Raw genomic sequence first — 19,653 nt, 5'->3', positions numbered from 1 at the left:
AAAGCATATGAATAATGCAGTGCTAACTGACCTAGCATTTATTACAGTGGCCTAGAGAAACTGTAAAATATATTTTCTGCCTTATTCTGTGATAATTTTTTTTAAAAGTATAGTATATAAACAAACAATAAAACTGATATTAGGAAAATATAGAACAAATATTACAAATTTAATTAATAATACAAGTTATTGGTAATTGTCCAGAAGTCTTATTCTTAGCCAGAAGTCATTTCTTAGTCAATTAAAAGTAAGAGATAAGAAAAATTTTTAAATCTGTCAATTAGACCAAAAAAATAAAATAATTACATTTGATCTTTCTCTGTCCCCCTCACTTCTGAAATGATGGCTGTTTCATAAGTCAGACTTGACAAGGTTTGGTTGAACTAACCTTTAAGTGTGTAAATTAATAATGTAATTTTGCTTCCAGAATGCGTGTTTCTCTTCCAAATGCATCATTTATGCCATTTTGAATGCAGCATTTGATAAGCAAAACTATCAGATACCGAAAACACGTTTTGATTATTTCTCGTAACGATTCAATAATAATTCTAAAGCACTGTGTAATTATTAATTTGCTATTTATTTATAAAGTACTAATAATTATATAAGTAATTTCATGCAAACCAATAAAATAAATGTGATAACTATAGTCTGTAATCTCAATAATAAATTAATACAATTTAAAAAAATGGAAACGTTTTATGGTCGTATCATGATGCCAGAATCGGAATCGGATCGTGAGGTGCCTAAAGATTCCCACCCCTATAGAACCCGAGTGAAAGGCTAAATGAATGGTGCTTTGCTGAGCGAAACTCTCGTCGGTCAGTCGGGCGGATTGAAGAATGTTTTCCGGAGGCCGCTGACAGCTCATTTGGGTGATGTGTCTCGCCCGTCCCGCGAGAGTCTACTCATAAATATTCTGCTCCATGCGCCTTTTGTCTGATCCATCTATGGGGGGAGGAACTCTTGGGGAAAGAGATGACCGCAGCTCATTTGATTTCTCTCACCGCCTTTATTGAAAACTGAGTTAGAGTGAGGTCCCGACCCTGGAGGCAGACATACTGATGGACAGTGTTGGGGAGAGTTACTTTTAAAAGTAATGCATTACAATATTGCCTTACTTCCTAAAAAAGTAACTAATTACGGTACTTGGTTACTTTTTATTGAAAGTAATGCGTTACGTTACTTTTGCGTTACTTTTTAAATCTGGGCTGGGTTTGCTTGTTTGCTTTTAATATAAAAAGTTCTATTTTTGGCAAATGTAAAAGCCCTTTCACACCAAAAGCCTCGGGCTGAAGGAAATGTAAATTCTCGTCCGTACAGTAGAACACAGAAGAAGAAAGTTCAACACTCTTTAGCAATAAAAAAAAGAATAAATGTTAGTTTATCTTGTGGAATTTTTGCTTATTAGTATGGTTGAATTGGATCACTGAAGGTCAGCAGCAAATTGGTTAATAAAATGGGATTAAATACATAAAGGATATTTGTATTATTTAACACATTTAATTATTGCAGCTTTGAGTCATATTCTGAGTTGCGTTTAACTGTTTTTATTTATTATGAGGAAAACTAAATCTGATCCTTTTTTTTTTGAGTGAGTGAGTGAGATGAATTAATGCATGTTCACATTTATTCTAGAACTAAAGTAACATCTTACTCCCGATTTCTCTCAATATGGGGGCAAGAGAGTAGGGCGTGGGGGGAAGTAACTAGCGTTACTTATTTGAAAAAGTAACTCAGATATTTTCTGGTAAATTAAAAAGTAATGCGTTACTTTACTAGTTACTTGAAAAAAGTAATCTGATTACGTAACTCGCGTTACTTGTAATGCGTTACCCCCAAAACTGCTAATATCACAGGTAATGAAAGGACAGGAGGGACTATGCGCTCTGTTAGTTTATAAATACTGTATTAATTTAATAAACACTATGCTATGCCTTCCCAGCTACTTATATAGTACACCGAATAAGGAGTTTAAAAAACTAAATAATAATAATAAAAGTAAATTTTATTTATAAATATCACATAGTGTTCATCAAGACTTTATTTTAAGCTAACTGTAATAATAACGCTAAAAAGAAATGAAAGGCTTGATATTTCGTTAGAAAAAGCAGGAATTGGCAAATCCACGTGAAGCGAACAATGGATAGTTAAATGTCCGCAGGCCCCGCCCCTTTTCCAAGAGCACACCAATCACAGCAGACAAAACCATAAAACACGCACTTGCTGTGAAAGGAAATTGCAATTAACTATACTTTAACTACATAAATGCTTCTGTTAATGCCATTATAACGGCATATTGATGTTATAAAACCCATATCGACACGTGCCAATTATGTAACACCGAAAAGTACATTTTAAACAAGCTTGTTGTTTTTGTGCGCTCTTGACTAATAGTGACAGTACTGACTGGCACTACATTTCTAAACTTTCCACAACACTTTCCGGATATCCACACCTCCGTAAAGCGTCAGTGAACCGCTGGAGGGAATTTCTAAAGGATGGTTTTCATCATGTCGCCTCCTACCAGCTGTCGTCTTAAAGTGAGCTGCTCCTGCTCTCTGCTGCTGCGGGCCGGACCCACATCACCCCAAGCGGGCCACCCCGGCACGGAGTCCCCGAGCGACAGGGCACCGAGGACCAGACTCTCCTGCCGCTGCTTCAGCATCTCCAGCTCACACAGCCACGCCACACTGCGCTCTTCTTCCATCTTCGGAGGAACCCCGAGGTCCAGCAGGATGCTCCTCACCCTTCCCAGCAGAACAAAAGCAATCAATCTTTCAATATGATCTGCGTCAGCCTGCTTCTGCTTCAACCGTGGACGCTCTCACGTTAAATTCCCATTTAGCTTGAGTGTTAACGCGTCTCTGTTACTGCGGTCGCACTATAATGTTTGAGCATCTCAGGTTTGAATCTTCCCTTCAAGTTGCTGTACATTGAGGTGTTCCCTGCTTATTAGAATATTCAGCCCTGTCCGCTGTGATTGGTTGGAAGCTCTCAGTCCCCGCCCTCCTGAGGATTTCCCATACACTTATTGGTCAGTCCCCCACAGCTTCATTTGCATGCAGACCAAGTCGAGTCTTAGTGCGCTGGATAAATGCGCATTAGACGCCGAGAATATTAATTTGCATGCAAGACACTACAATTTCTGCGTGGGCGACTTAATTAGGATAATTAATGAATACTTGGTTACGACACAGGCTCGTCTTTTTGCAGGGAACTGGAACTATCATTTATCTCCACCACGGTATTTTCGAAAAGTGACTGAAAATTCGATTAAAGGAAGGTTCATTTTATAGAATTTATATAGCCTATTTTTTTGTACGTGAATATGATTTTCTCAACATTCACCGCGTTTGTCTAATATTGGTATTTCATCAAAACAAATCTGTATTTAATCGATTTCAAACTCAAGGCTGATGCAAGCTGGATGATTGCTACATTTCTGGATATATGGATGCATCTTGAGATCACGTAATTCAAGAACTGGGTTATATCTCTATCTAGTGGCTAGACATGCTTGTGCACATTAGCGTGATAGTTCTCTGTTGTATGGAAAATATTGAGATTTATTTTTAATGAGGTGTTAAATGCATTTACTCGGCTTCTGGCAAACTCCCAAAAGCATAATGCAATTGCCTGTGATATTAGCAGTGTTGGGGGTAACGCATTAAAAGTAACGCGAGTTACGTAATCAGATAAAGTAAAGTAACGCAGTACTTTTTAATTTACAAGAGAGTTACTTTTTCAAATAAGTAACGCAAGTTACTTTTTTTTCTAATTTATTGACTGACAGCTCTCCTGTCCCCATGCTGAGAGAAATCAGATGTTACTGTAGTTCTAAAACAAATATGAATATGCATTAATTCATCTTGCACACAAAAAAAAACAAAAACAGATTCAGTATTCCTCAAAATGAATTAAAAAGATGCAACTCAGAATATGACGCAAACCTGCAATAGTTAAACGTTAAACAACACAAATATGCTTTATGTATTTAATCCCATTCTATTAACCAATGTCTTTGCTTCTGAGCTTCGATGATCCAGTTCAAGCGTACTAATAAGCACAAACTACTCTAGACAAACATTTGTGTGTCTTTGTTTATTGCTGAAGTGTGTTGAAATGTCTTCTTCTGCTCTCTACTGTACGGACGTACATTTACTTTCCCTTCAGCCTGAGGCGCATTCATTTCACTTTTGGTGTGAGAAGGCTTGTATATTTGCCAAAAATATAACTTTTTTATTTTAAAAACAAACAAACAAGACCTGTCCAGATTTAAAAAGTAACGCACAAGTAGCGTAACGCATTACTTTCCATAAAAAGTAACTAAGTAACGTAATTAGTTACTTTTTTATGGAGTAACGCAATATTGTAATGCATTACTTTTAAAAGTAACTTTCCCCAACACTGGATATTAGCATACTGCGAAATCATTGTAACTTGCAACACTGTGTATTTGAGAAAGGGTATGGTAAATCATTCAAAATAAAAAATAATATAAAAAAATATATATTTTCCCAGTGTTGTTTTATTATTATTATTTGTAATCTGTCTACTTCACATAGATCAGAGAGCCACTGAATCAGAGTCTATATTAGACAAAGTTGTTGGCAGAATGGAAAACTGTGCACAGCACAGCTCTGCTTCCAGTTTCTGTGAACACTGCACATATTGTCTGATACATACAGTGCATATGGAAACATGTACAAATCATTCTGGTCTAGAGATAAAAACAGCTCTAAAAAGAAGAATAAGAAGAAGAAAATACAGTAAATCATTGCTACACCAGTTAAGTTAAAGGATGCCAAAAATGGACATCAGCAGAAATCAATCAGCACACTTTCAAGAAAATAAAACAGTTGATTTGTGAGACAGTTTGTTGTAATTTTGATCATGGAACTACAGCACAGGTACAGAGTCTAATGCACGGAGTATGATATGAACATTTGAAATATAATTTAGAATAATCTTTTCTTTGCCTGAATACTTGATCACAAATGCCCAGGATAATTTCAATAGCCAAATCTCATAGTGACAACATATTTTTCAGTTGCAAAATGCAAACTCAAATCTTTGGTCAGATACATCACGAGAAGTCGCTGCATATGAGCAAAACAATCAGGCTGAAGGTTAATTATAACTTTTTGCTCTGTTGGAGTCAGTAATGTTTACTCGTGTATAGCAGAAGAAAATGTGGTCCACAAAGAAAAAAAAAACGTAAAATGCATTCACACACACTTATACACGTACAGTACAGTGAACATGATTGTGACAGTGATTTCATTTGCTTTTTCACTTTCAGTTCCAAAATACCAAACCATGAGCAACCAATTCATCTTTTCTCTAAACACACATAGTGGAAAAAAGAGCGATCAAATCCATATTGCAGAATACACACCAAACAACCTATACCGATGCACTCTAATGCCAAAATAAAATAATTATAACTGAGGGAAGATTCTGACCAGTGAAACTGGGTCTCAGTAGTTCAACTGCGTTCTGGAATATAATGCCGGCTTCAAACACTGCTCAGAGCAACACTAAAGTCCAGCTAAACTGCTTGACTGTGGAACACGATTCATGATTCAAACCACATTACAGCAGAGTCTTTTCTGGGAAAAACATCTTACATACATTCAATACCATGGGTTTTGTAGCTGGAATATTATCATATGTGCTACCAGCAAACATATATTTCATACATCAGGCTTTCTGTCTTTAACGCCTGGATGTAAAGTGCCGCTTCTCTTCATGTCGTCTCACATGAGATTTTTTTACATTGACCTCAGTCTGCATAAAAAGGGAGTCGTTGCATTTTATGTTATATATAAATAAATTCTACCATCTATAAATACTATATTTGGTTTAGGCTAGAGCACTTGTGCTCTATAAAAAATAAAATCAAAAAAATATCATTACCACCTCACATAACTTTTCTTTTATTTGACTGATTTAAAATGACAAAATATGGGCTATCGGTTAAATTAAAACACGAAGTTAGTGAGTCCAGTGCTGTTTCCTGCAGTGCCTCCTGGTCCAAACTCTCACCTCAGACAAAATAATAACAGGAATGATGCCACAGCAGTGAAAGCGTGTGTGTGTGTGTGTGTGTGTGTGTGGGTTCAGGCCGAACCGAGATGGTCATTTTTAGACCGCTCAGCTTTCTGAAGCCAGGTGGATGTGTAAACAGATACCCAGTGGACTGAGCTGCTGGGCAAGAAAAAGGCAGTTTGGCTTCATGTGCCGGGAGGAAGACACAAGACGTACAAGTGGAATGATTTAAAACGTCACACGGACACGCTTACATTCACCAAAATAGACACAGATCAACGACACACGCATGCGCTCACACGGACACGTCTCAAACGTGCTTGTGCGTGTCGCCGAATAAAACGCAGTTTAATAATTATAAACTCTTTCCTTCTAGAGCTTTGATAAGTGTTCTATGTACATAAATTAACAATAAATATATGCAACAACCTCTCTCTATATTGAAATATATATTAAATCTTGAATAAAGTATATACTTCAAACATATTCATATATTTTCCTACATCTTCAAATGAATCAGGAGATATCACAGTTTAGTAATCAAAAACTAAGAACTTTATCCATCTTCCTGGCTGCGGTGTCCCTTTTCATAATCTTTCTCTGGTGCAAAAGCACTTTAGCATAATGGTCAACGCTTCACAGAAATTTAAGGTCTCTGTTTTTAGCGCAAATGGCCCTTTGGCGGAAACTATTTAAACTTTCTAGTGCAGGATTATCAAGGAAACCAGCCCTGATACTACAGCACGAGTGAACTAGATTACATAATGCTTCCTGCAGAAAAGCTCTCACAAATGGGAAAAGGGACATTGCAGCTGTGCCGTTACAGGTCAAAACCAAGCTAAAAGATTCCTTTTTGTACCAATAAAAACACTTCAAAAGAAAGGAGGGCTGAGAAGGGTAAAAAAAAAAAAAAAAAAAAGCATGCTCTTCATTTTCCTCCTCAGGTCCGTTACGTTCCTCTGCAAACAGTAACATCCTCAGAAAGAGAACCTGAAAGAAAGCAGGAACAGTGATGAGCCCATTCGGACTCTAACTGTCCCACAATTCCATGGGACAGATATGGCCCCACTTCCTGTGGGTTTGCTGTCCACTAGGATTGGCCGATGGCAGTTTCTGGTCCATCTCTTCTTCTTCTGGTCTCTATCAAGTGTCTCTTTTGTTTGGTATGCATAGTCATACACGCACATTTGGGCCCTTTGTTTTTTGCCTTTTGTTTTCATAAGTGGCTCTACATTGCACAGCGCGCCCTGGTGGCCTGGACGGTAAGTGTCAGTGATATCGACTTCTCTTCTCGTCCGAGTCTGAGTTGTAATCTTGTAGACCCACACCTTTCTGTAGGCTCAGTAAGGAATCCTTCATCTATGTGAAGACACATATGCGGTCATTTTACAATCAAGCTTAATCAAATCGCTTCTGTGTGTATGCGAACATATTATATACCTGATCCAATAACAGTACCGAAGATTTGACAATCTCTCTCCATTTCTGCAGCTCCGCGTCGTGGTAGCGCTGCTGGGACTCCAGGAGCTGTGCCCATTCCATCTGTGTAGATGGCAGTTTACTGCTAAAATGCATGGTAACAAAAACATCACCACTAAGTGATCTACACAGGTCTGTCAATTGAGTTTAGGTATGTATAAACACTTATAATAAATTTCAAAATCAGGAGGGTTGAGTGCAGTCCAAACATCTGTGCATGTGCTTGGGATTGTTCTTGGGATGTTGTGGGAGGAGCTCACAACTGTGGGTGGGGCTTGATTGCTGCTTATTGCTGTGGGTGGAGCTCAAAAATATTGTGATTGGGTCTTGATGTTGTGGGAGGGGCTTACAACTATGGGCGGGACTAAATGTTGTTGTAGGTAGAACATGATCTTATTGCGGATGGGTCTTGGTGTTGTGGGTGGAGCTCTTTATTGTTGTCTTGGTTTTCAGGAGGAGATCACAACTGTGGGTGTCTTGTGTGACTGAATTATTGTGGGCATGACTCAGTATTGTTATTATTGTTGGGTGTGGCTTGTTATTGTTGTAGGTGGAGTTTAATAATATTGTGGGTGGGGTTTGATATTGCTGTGGGTGGAGCTCTTTATTTGGGTGTGAATTGTGGGACTAAATTATTGTGGGCATGACTCAATAATTGTTGTTAATGTTGGTTGTGGCTTGTTATTGTTGTAGGTGGAGTTTAATATTTTGGGTGGGGTTTGATATTGCTGTGGGTGGAGCTCTTTATGTGGGTGTGACTTGTGTGACTCTGAATTATTGTGGGCATGACTCAATAATTGTTGTTAATGTTGGTTGTGGCCTGTTATTGTTGTAGGTGGAGTTTAATATTGTGGGTGGGGTTTGATATCGCTGTGGGTGGAGCTCTTTATGTGGGTGTGACTTGTGTGACTCTGAATTATTGTGGGCATGACTCAATAATTGTTGTTAATGTTGGTTGTGGCCTGTTATTGTTGTAGGTGGAGTTTAATAATATTGTAGGTGGGGAGCTATAGAGAGCTCCGAAAGCTGTACTTTGATCAATCTGCGCAGTGTCATTTCAAGTCGAACACACCTATAGTGAGTGGGTCTTGATGTTGTGGGAGGAACTCACAACTGTGGGCGTGGCTCAATATTGCTGTAAGTGTGACTCAACATTGTTGTGGGTGAAGCTTAATATTATTGTGCATGGCTATAAGTGTTATGGGAGGAGCTCATAAATATGGTCATGGCTCAATATTGTTGTAGGTGTGATTTGACATTGTTGTGGGTGGAGCTCAATACCATTGTGGGTGGGTCTTGGTTTTGTGGGAGGAGCTCAAATTGTGGGCGTGGCTCAATACTGCTGTAAGTGTGACTCGACATTGTTGTGGGTGGGGCTTACTATTGCTGTTGGGGGGGTATTAATGTTATGGGACGAGCTCACAATTGTTGGCGTGGCTCAATGTTGCTGTAATTGTTACTCAACATTGTTGTGGGTAGAGCTTAATATTGCTGTGGGTGGAGGTCAATATAATTGTGGTGGGTCTTGGTGTTGTGGAAGGAGATGACAAATGTGGGTGTGACCCGACATTATTGATGGTGGAGATTGATATTGCTGTGGATGGAGTTTAATACCATTGTGGATGGGTCTTGATGTTGGTGGGTGGGTCTTGGCTCAATATTGTTGTAGGTGTGAAGAAGTTGTAGCACGTTTTGTACCTTTCATGTAGGCGTAAGCCCTGCAAGCTGGTGAGGCTTTGTGCAGAATACTCCAGCATCCAGAGTTTATAGAACAGCATCACATTCAAAAACACCAGTAGCACCAGACTGCAGAGAGACAACAAACAGAAAACAGAGCACATGGACACATTCAGTGAAGAAAAAACGCTGGACCTGTGATTAGTAGAGTGAACGTGATCGCATGTTAGATGAGGAAGGAAATGTGCTACACAGACATATGAGCTATTCCTACTATTGTCCACAGAAACAGACTTTATTCAAGTAGGAATTTGGAAATTTGGACTTGTTGCGTTGAATGAAGCGCAACATAAGGCTGATAGAGGGGCACTGAGAAAATGGACTAGAATGGCAGGATAGATGTGGGATTTTCAGAATGGATATATATTTGACATCAGTAAAGGACTGTACCTTATACAGATCCTAAGGCCAACCACAAGAGGCAAAACCAAAAAAAAAAAAGAAAAGAAAAAATTCACTAAGTCATATTTATAAAAACATTTAAAAAGTAATAGCACTAATTAAAAGAGACAGTACTACTTACACAAAGCTGATGATGAGGAGTGGTTTAGAGAGGTTGCAGAAAATCCCGCCCCCTGGCGTGTGCTCAAGAAAGTGTCTTGTCTGAGTGGAACCTGTGGGCAGAGTGCATGAAAATGCAACCAGTCTTAAAAAATTTAAACCTAGTATCTTTTGTATTTGAAAACATTTGAATGTGCATGAACTCACCTGCCACGTGTTTGATGCGGTGGATGACCTCCTCGTCTGTTGGTGTGGTAACAGGACTGAGGGCCTCATCTAGATGGGTTGTGCGCAGGTGGGCGGGGGGTCGTTTTCTCCGTCTTAGGGTGGAGTTCTTCACTGCTTTAGCATTAGGAGACAGTCTGTGGCTTTCCATTAGAGCGTCCTCCATCTTTGCTAACTCCAGTTCTGATAAAACAACTTTTTTTAGTGGTGACAAATAATTCATCACAACAGAAGGACTAATATTAATGCAAAACGTGGAGTCAAGCAGAAGAAAATTGTGGGTGGTGCTCAAGATGGTTGTGGGTGTGAATTGTTATTGTTCTGGGTGGGGCTTAATGTTGTAATGGATGGGAATTTATATTGTTGTAGGTGGGACTCAATATAGTTGTGGGCAGAGCTGAGGGTGGAACTCTTTATTGTTGTGGGTTGTGATCAATATAGTTGTGGCTGGAGCTCAATGTTGTTGTGGATGGAGCTACAATATTTATTGTGTTTGGGGGTCAATATTGTTTGGGTAGGGCTCAATATTGATATTGCTATGGGTGAAGCTCGATGTTGTTGTAGGCAGAGCTACAATATTATTGTGGGTGAGGCTTGATATTGTTGTGGGTGGAACTCAATGTTGTGGATGGAGCTCAATATGGTTGTGGGTGGAGTTTAATATTGTATGTGGGGCTCAATATTGTGGCTGGGACTTGATGTTGTGTGCAGAATTCAATTTTGTTGTGGGTGGGGCTCCATATTGTTGTGGTTGGAGTGATTGCTGGAAAATGTGGAGTGAAGTAGAAGATAGATGTGGGCGGTACTCAAGATGGTCGTGGGTGGGAATCGATATTGTTGTGGATGGAGCTCGATGCTGTTGTGGGCATGACTCAATATTATTGTGGGTGGGGTTCAATTTTTGTTTTGGGTGGAGATTGATATTGTTGTGGGTGAAACTCTTGTTTTGGGTGGAAATCATTAGTGTTGTGGATGGCTCTTAAGATGGTTGAGGCAGTAGAGAAAGTTGCAGTTGGGGCTCAAGGTGGTTTTGGGTGGTTGTGAGTGAAACTCAGGATGGCTGTAGGTGAGTTCATAATGGATGGACATTGAAACCGTCTTACCAAGGCTTTTGAAGTTCTCATCTAGCCCACTCCAGAAGTTCTTCTCAATGAAGCCCTTCACCAGCCCCCATGGCTGTTTCCTGTACCTCAACTCAGTAGAAACCCTGAAGGACGAATTAATCACATTATTGTCAATCCACACCTGCCTCTCTCTGTTTGGCCTTGAAAAACTACTGTCCTGTTCATTCATACCTCAGCCGACACTTGTTCTTGGCCACGCGTGTGAGCATGTAACGGTTTAGGGTGTAGAAGTAGTCATGGTACGGCACGTCATGAGTGATGACTTCTGCATCGATGATGTAGCACTCACTCTCCTGGCTGGCCTTATACAGAGTCTAGTTCAGAGAGGTTGCAATGAAACAAATAAATAAATAAATAAAACACACAGACACACACACACACACACACACAAAAAACAGTGCTGAGGAGAATTCCAGTCCAGATGAACGTCTCACCTGAGTCTCAGTAACTGTAGCTGTTTTAGGAGCCAGTGGGTTGGTCAGGGAAATTGTGTACATGATCACCCTGGTCTGATTTCCAGCATCTTCCTTCTTCCAAGGCTGATACACCACATCTGTGAATAGATGTGCAAAACCAAAGCAGACATATCAGAAGCACAGTTATTATAGTTAACAAAAAAAAAAAAAATATATATATATATACACTTATTTAGTTTTAGCTAGATTTAGACCATTGTAGGTAATAGGTAAAAATAAGCTAAAATAAAAATGAATAAATATACAATAATAGATATAATAAAAAAAAGTAATTTAAACTCGAATTCAAATACTGAATTATTTGGCAAGTAACTCTGTAATGAGCAGTATAATATACAGTGAGCTGGACATTACAGATAAATAAATCTCTTGATAATTCTATTAGAGTTTATTTTTATTATTCATGTAAAGTTCCGTCTGTTTTCGAAGTGTTCTGACCTGTGAATCTCCTCTGATCCATAAAGTCTGTCATGAACTGGGACTCAGTGAAGAGAATGGTGTACAGCTTATCAACACCGAATTTATACACCTCGTTGATGTACTGACGGCCGTTCAGATCCTCGTGGAATGCTTGAACCTCATCGCCTAAATAAACATTCAAACTTAAAGATGAACTGTACAGCACTGCTCAAGTATTGGCATCAAAATACTGTATATGTAGAGTCTCACACTGTTCCCTATTCAAATGAGATTTTCATAATAAGACAGAATATCCATCTACATGTAGTAAGTTATAACAAAATTAATTGATTAAATCGATAAACATCAATATTGCTTTGTGCTGCTTCCAAACTGTGGAAATGTTTATATTGGTTTTGAAAATGTGAAAGTGTTCACTTCATATTGCAATATTTATTTATTTAATTTTATTTAAATTATATTATATAATATAATTAAAATAAAATAAACACATATTTTAATTACATTTTAATTATTAAATAAATTTTACTTTAATAAAGCAATACTTTATTTATTTAATTATTATTTAAATAACTTTATTTTTAATTGTTATATTTTAATTATATAAAAATAATGCTTTTTTCCCTTTTTTGATAAAAAGCAATTTAAAGTTTAAAACATCGGTTTAAACATATACAAGAGTTTTTTTTTTCAAACCTTCATCATCTGTCACTGAGGAATCACTGAGATCAGTGGGTATATCCTCATTGTCATTGAAGTCCAGTGCCAGTGGTGGCGCAGGATCCAGAGGACTGGCCGGCTCGCTGTTCCTCTCCTCAGCCAGCAGAGGGAGCTGCAGCAGATCTCCATCAGGAAGGCAGTCTGTGTACTCCTCAGCTGCAATGTCAAACTGACCCCAGCAGAGGGCACTATTTTAAACAGCATCTCTTAAAGGCGTCACATGATTCAATTTCAAGTTTTCCCTTTTCTTTGGAGTGTTACAAGCTGTTCGTGAATAGATAAGATCCCTAAAGTTGCAAAGACTAAAGTCTCAAACCCAAAGAGATATTCTTTATCAACACCCGCTGAGTGCCATTAAACAGCTTGAAAGATCAAAGTCCATTTTTAATATAACTTCGACTGGATTCGTCTGAAAGAAGGAAGTCATATACACCTAGGATGCCTTGAGGGGGAGTAATTTATGGGCTAATTTTCATTTTTGGGTGAAATAACCCTTTAGACTTTGAGCATTTAAGGCAGCAGTCGACAAAATCTCAGTGTGCACTTATAATAATGTGTTGTTGTGGATGCTAATATAGTTATTTTTCTTGGTGTGAATGAGGCTTTAACTTCTCTGATTGGCCACTTCATTTTTTTCAATTTTAGTATCAACTTGGTATCAAACTTTTGACATCACTAATGTGTTCATATTCTCACCTTGTCCAGCAGTGCATTCTGCCAAAGTCTAAACATCATCATGTAGGTCCTGTCTCTCGCACCAAACGATGTGAAAAAGTGCTGAAGGGAAGAGAAAAGCAGGGATAGCAAGTGATGAACACCAAGAAACATCTTACTGTATGTGTAAATATGCTGTACTGTCTGAAAGACTCTCACCTTCTCAGTGTCTGTGCACACCTGTATGGCATTGGGAATCAGACGCGCGGTTTTCTCTTTCGTCATGTAGCAGATGTCTTTCAGCCGCACTGTAAGCTGCACACGCATGAAACACAACAACTCAACTCAACTCTTCTCCAATCTCAGGCTGTAGCTCCAAAAGTTTGAGTTACAGTAAATCCTACCAGTGTCTCCCAGCGAAAGATGTTGCTGTAAAAACAGATCCAGTTTTCGGAGAGGTAGAGGCGGCCCTGCAGGAGAATGTCCCGCTGGAGAGCGCATGAGTAGTCTGCCAATGACAGGACGAGGTCAAAGGTCAAAAGATGCCCCTACTGTTACAACATTCAATTGAAGAATTTTGTTTTCTAATATTTTAGTTTACGTCCACCTAGTTCTCCAGGAGACCCCCCCCCCCACAATGTAACGTGCTTTAAGTGCACAGTCTACAGAGAGTGTTATTTGCTATTAAACAAAGTGAACAAAATGGGTTTAAACCAGAAAAACAATGACTTTCAATTAGACCAACATATGCTAAATCTTTCTCTTATAACAAATACTAAGTCTAAATTCTTTACGTTTTTCATTTGCTCATAAATACACTCAGTACATGAGAGCTCTTACCCACAATAAGACGCTCTGTGTCCGGCAACTGCTTGAAGAGCTTCCTGAAGTCTTCATTACGCTGCTTGTATGTGGGACTGAGGACCTACAAAACACATAAAGCTGTAGATGAGGAACACACACACACACACACACACACACACACTCACACACGCAGAACAAACAGCCATTCCATTCCACTCTCGCACAGCTGATCATCAGGCAAATGCTGCTTTAGTTTTGCCATGCAGCAGCGTGAGATGAACCACAACGAGTTCATTCCCACTGTGGAGTCACACTGCTTCTCATTCACCAGCGCAGTCTCCACTCCTGCTAATAAGCGAACGTACACCTGGCAGTGGAGCGTAAACAGCCTTTAAAGACAAAATGCTCTGAGAAAAGACAAGACAATTACTTCAACATTGATAAGGTGTCTTGAGATCAACCATGTAAAATGGTGATTCCTTACATGCAAAATTGAACATGATACACTGTTGCCATAGACGTGAGAAAACAACAACAAGAGTAACATTACATATATAGACAGTACTGACACTGTTGACATTTAATGTTGTTTTTTTTTTTTTTTTTACAAATTTCTACAATATTAGAATGAGCAAATAAAATAAATATATAAATAAGCATAACAATTTGACTTAAAAGTGTGTTTTGTGTGTGTTATACACATCCTTTTATAAATTGTCATGCTTATAATATACGTTCACGTTATTTTCTTATTTTCAAAACAGAATTGATCAGCTAAATAATATAATATAATATATAATTCCTTATCACGTCCTTCTTATCATCTACAGTTCACACGCCCATCTATCGACCTGTACTCACTCTCTATGTATAATTATATTATATTCTTAAAAATATGAAATCAACATTGTATATATAGACAGAACTGACAATTTAGAGTCAACATTTGTTTATACTAATTTCTGCCAAATTAAAATGAGTAAATAAATAAAATACAATATTATTATTATACCGGTATATAAAAATTTGACTGAAAACTTTAAAGTATATGTGTGTATATATAGACACACACTGTATACTTTATATACACACAATAGTTGTATATATTTACATAATTTTCATGCTGTACATTGGACTATTATTATTGACAGTGTACCCTAAACTAGTCGAATACTCTTTTGTTGAATCTTTATGGAGACTCACAGCAGGTATTTCCTCATCCTGGTACGGGTCGTCCCTCGGGCCCCAGTGCCAGTTCTGGTCCCAGTCTGAACCCTGAATTAACCAGCCTGCCAAAGCCTCCTCCAGCTCCATAAGGCTCTCCCAGTCGTCCTGAGAGCTAAGTGATGAATCCATGTTTCTGTGTCTGTCTCTTACTACAGCCAGCGGCTCAATCAGTTCATCAATGACACTCCGCTCAGACTGCCAGATCCTGCTGCTATTTTTGATTAGGGTGGGTCTGTGGATTCACTCACTCCTTCAAGGTACGTCTACGCTATCGCAGATGTTCATCAGGGTGTAACCTCTATCAGGGTGTGAGTGTTGGCTCTTCTGACTAGTGCCACATTATTCCAGTGCAAAAACACACTCACACACAAGTGGCCTTTAGTAACCTCTGCAGACACTTTATTATGCTGCTGTTTGTTCCAGTTTCCCACTGTTTGTACTGGGAAAGAGTCTGTATGCGTGTCGGTCTCGATTCTTTATGCTTCTTCAGACTGTAAGCGCTGTGACCAGAGAGTCGACGAAGAAGGAACATTAAGTTACTTCCGCATAAGATTATTAATCGTTACCACAGTATGCAATGGCCGCCAATATCTCCATTACAATTTGGTTGTTGGCTTTCAAAGATCGTTCTTCCTGGAGTTTAGTCCATCAAAGACGTGATTCTTCTAACTCCTATAGTTTGTGCTTGTTTTCATGCATTCAGCAGCTGCACAGGTCAGACTTCAGAGAAGAAAGATGGTCTTCTGCAAGTGTGAATTGGACCACAACGACAAATAAAGAGCGTCACTAGAGGGTTGATGAAGAAGGATCAGTAAGTTACTTCCGCATAAGATTATTAATCATTACTTTAGTATGCAATGGCCACCAATATCTCCATTACAGGTTGGTTGTTGGCGTTCAAAGGCCGTTCTTCAGGGGTTTAGTCCATCGAAGATGTGTTTCATCTTAGTTCTCAAAGTTTGTGCTTGTTTTCTGCATTCAGCAGCTGTTGTTGTTTGACTTCAGAGAAGAAAGATGGTCTTTTTTCTCGGGACCACGTCAACAAATAAAGACCATCTGGAAACACTCTGTGCCAAATCCTTGGGTTCTTAGGTCCTCTTTTTAATAATTTACACTTTCCAATGTAAAATTCACACTCGCATCTCTCAACCCCAAACTATACTCACTTGCTCCCTCTCATTTGTGCCTAAAGATAACCAAGAACAAAGACTGACACATGATCTGCAGCAGTCATAATGCTAAGAATGGAATTCTGCTTGTGCAAGCAACAACTCCGACCCAAAAGTGTCCTCTCTTCAGCGTTCTCTTATGCATTAATATCCATAAAGGCAGATGGATAGTTACTCTTAATGGAGAAGCAGATACTCAGGAACATTCCAGAGCAGATCCAGACCAGCAGAAACCTCAGCAGATCCTGCGAAGCACAACAGCTCTATCTGTCCTGCTGATTTATGTAGAGCTGGGTGTGTGTTTACTCCTGCTTATGAGTTTGTAAAGTCAGTTACTTATTAACTAAAAGAGTAAATAATGAGAGACGCCGGTGGCTGGTACAGGAGTGGGTGTGACGACTCCAATAATGTCATCAGGGGATCCCTTTGTTTTCTAATGTCACAGTGGTCTAGTGTAGTCTGTTAAGGGTAGTCTCTCGCAACTCAAAATTATTTTTATTTAGCCAAACATCCACCTTAAAGGGACAGTTCACCCAAAAATGAAAGTTCTGTCATCATTTACTCGCCCTCATGTTGTTCCAAAAATGAGTTTGAGTTTCTTTCTTCTGCTGAACACAGAAGAAGATATTTTGAAGAATGTTGATAAATAAACAGTTTTGATGACCAATGACTTCCAATGTATGGACCAAAAAACTATTTTAAAGCATATGATGCTTTTTTAAAGATCATTACTTTGTGTATTTGGTGTAACAGAATATGTTGACATGCTTTAATGTTCAAAAAACACATTATTTTTCAAATACTGTACATTATTGTAGGTCCTTTATGCCCCGCATCTCTCAAACGCTTTCTACAAAGTCACTCCTTCCGACAAGCGCAGTCTGCTCTGATTGGCCAGCTGACCCAGTGCATTGTGATTGGCCGAACACCGCACGCACTTGTCGGAAATGTAACGCCCCTTACCATAATCGCCAGCTTCATCTTTCAAAATAAATGTAAAGACAGAGCCCGAAAGGGGAACAGAGTCGCGTGACAGACACAGTGAGTGACCCCCTCTCTCTCTCTCTCTCTCTCTCTCTCTCTCTAATTTTGTAGAGGAATAAGTATTGTGTGAAGTATAAAGTGAGAGGACGCCGTAGTTGTTGGGGGGAGGGGGCATTTTAACTGCACGGAAAATCATGCTCTTGATAGGAACTATTTGGAACCTCATACTGCTTCAAGTCGTGTAATACGTGAATTGATTGAAACCCACAGTTTGTGTGATGTGTGGAGAGAACTGAACAATAACAATAGGCAGTATACATGGGCACACTCCAGAGATAATGTTATTTCAATGGCCAGGCTTGATAGGTTTTATTGTTTTAGATATCAATTTAATATTGTTAAAAAGTGCTTAATTATTCCAATTGGGTTTTCGGATCATTGTTTGGTTTTATGTGAGGTGTTTATAGCGAATGTTAAAATAAAGAGTTCTTATTGGCATTTTAATGAATCTTTGTTGGGTGATATGCATTTTAGAAATGTGTTTTGTGATTTTTGGGAAATTTTCAAAAAAAGGAAAAATTGTTTTACTGATTTAAGACAGTGGTGGGATTGTGGGAAAGTTGAAATTAAAGCATTATTTCAACAGTACGCTTTCAATGTCTCTAGGGATATTACGCACACAATGAAAATAATTGAATCCGAGATTATTGACTTGCAAAAGTTGGTTGAAGTTACTGGGGAACAACAGTTTAAAGTGTGGGGATTTTTTATTATTAAAAGACCAGAAAATGCTACTTCTCTGTTCTGGTTGTTGGAGGAGCCTCTAGTTAAAGGGGCTCGTTTGGACATTACGGATCAAGTGCCGAATCTGTCTCAGAGATTGACTGTAAAGCTTGGTCACATGATTAAAGTGGCCGGATCCGAATTGAAAGACATTGTGGCTGTGGCATCTTTATTGGGAAAGAAATCCATGCGACAAACCTCAACAATCATGGAGTTATGGAGAAAGAAACTGACAGCAGAGGAATTGTCAATTCTTAAACGTTTTGAGGAAGGAAATTTGCTTCCTGATATGAGGGACCCTTTTTCTGAGCACTGGATTACACCAGATTTAAAAGAGACATCTGGTATTTTGTTAAACTTGAATGGGCTTCAGGACTTATTATTAGAAGAATTAAGTGGAAAAGTGATCTACAAATGTTTTGTTAAAATATTATACAAGTTCATACTGTGTGAAAAACGTGATAATGTCTGGAGGGAGAAATTTGACATTGGAAATTAAGTTAAAACAATTTGGAGGGTTTTATACAAACCACCATTGATGAAAAAATCAGGAGATCTACAATGGAGAATCCTGAAGGGGCCTGTTGCTGTTAATGCTTTTGTTTCGATTATTAATTCCAATGTTAATGAAGGTTGTGTTTTTTGTGGGTTAAGAGAAACTATTTTTCATTGTTTTCTCGAATGTGTTAGGCTCAAATTACTTTTGGTATTATTAAAACAATTGTTTTTAGGTTTTAAGGAAAGTTTCACCCCTAAGGCTTTCATTTATGGGGCAGGATTCAACCGCAATCAAAGACTTAAATGGCAGTTGATTAACTTTATGGTCGGCCAGGCAAAAATGGCCATTTATATTTCAAGAAAAAACAGGATTAAAAATATACATGGCCAAGATGGTGTACTGTTGTTTAAGGCATTTATTAGGTCTAGGATCTCGGTGGAGTTTAAATACTATAAAGAGATGCAGGATTTGGACACCTTTGTATTACAGTGGTGTTGTAATGAGGTTTTTTGTACTGTGTTTGAGGGGGGCTTAATTTTTAGTCTTTTGTTGTGTTGATTGGTTTTGTGAAAATGGTTTGATGTTTTTTTGTTATTGATTTAATAAAAGTATGGGTTAAAAATCAAAAATCTCTCACTCTCTCTCTCTCTCTCTCTCTCTCTCTCTCTCGCACACACACACACACACACTCTCTCTCTCTCTCTCTCTCTCTCTCTCTCTCTCTCTCTCTCTCTCGCACACACACACACACACACTCTCTCTCTCTCTCTCTCTCTCTCTCTCTCTCTCTCTCTCTC

General features: G+C 38.6%; 1 protein-coding gene across 1 annotated transcript in view; it reads right to left on the bottom strand.

Moving 5' to 3' along the window:
- Positions 1-5,778: 5,778 nt before the first annotated feature.
- LOC107602089 (GRAM domain-containing protein 1B-like) overlaps positions 5,779-19,653 on the bottom strand; it is a 101,626-nt gene continuing 87,751 nt past the window's right edge. Inside the window, exons 9-24 of the mRNA XM_016294497.1 lie at positions 14,231-14,315; positions 13,795-13,898; positions 13,610-13,705; positions 13,433-13,513; positions 13,229-13,236; positions 12,713-12,924; positions 12,035-12,181; positions 11,555-11,673; positions 11,292-11,434; positions 11,100-11,203; positions 9,979-10,179; positions 9,794-9,884; positions 9,661-9,672; positions 9,232-9,339; positions 7,495-7,618; positions 5,779-7,413 (exon numbers count right to left, since the gene is read on the bottom strand). Coding sequence (XP_016149983.1) covers positions 7,324-7,413; positions 7,495-7,618; positions 9,232-9,339; positions 9,661-9,672; positions 9,794-9,884; positions 9,979-10,179; positions 11,100-11,203; positions 11,292-11,434; positions 11,555-11,673; positions 12,035-12,181; positions 12,713-12,924; positions 13,229-13,236; positions 13,433-13,513; positions 13,610-13,705; positions 13,795-13,898; positions 14,231-14,315 — 1,725 coding nt within the window. The 3' untranslated portion in view covers positions 5,779-7,323. The remainder of the gene's footprint in view (positions 7,414-7,494; positions 7,619-9,231; positions 9,340-9,660; positions 9,673-9,793; positions 9,885-9,978; positions 10,180-11,099; positions 11,204-11,291; positions 11,435-11,554; positions 11,674-12,034; positions 12,182-12,712; positions 12,925-13,228; positions 13,237-13,432; positions 13,514-13,609; positions 13,706-13,794; positions 13,899-14,230; positions 14,316-19,653) is intronic.

Source organism: Sinocyclocheilus grahami, unplaced genomic scaffold (genome assembly GCF_001515645.1).
Source record: "Sinocyclocheilus grahami isolate Dianchi unplaced genomic scaffold, SAMN03320097.WGS_v1.1 scaffold319.1, whole genome shotgun sequence".
NCBI lineage: Eukaryota > Metazoa > Chordata > Actinopteri > Cypriniformes > Cyprinidae > Sinocyclocheilus > Sinocyclocheilus grahami.
This window is presented reverse-complemented; position numbering and strand designations above follow the sequence as displayed.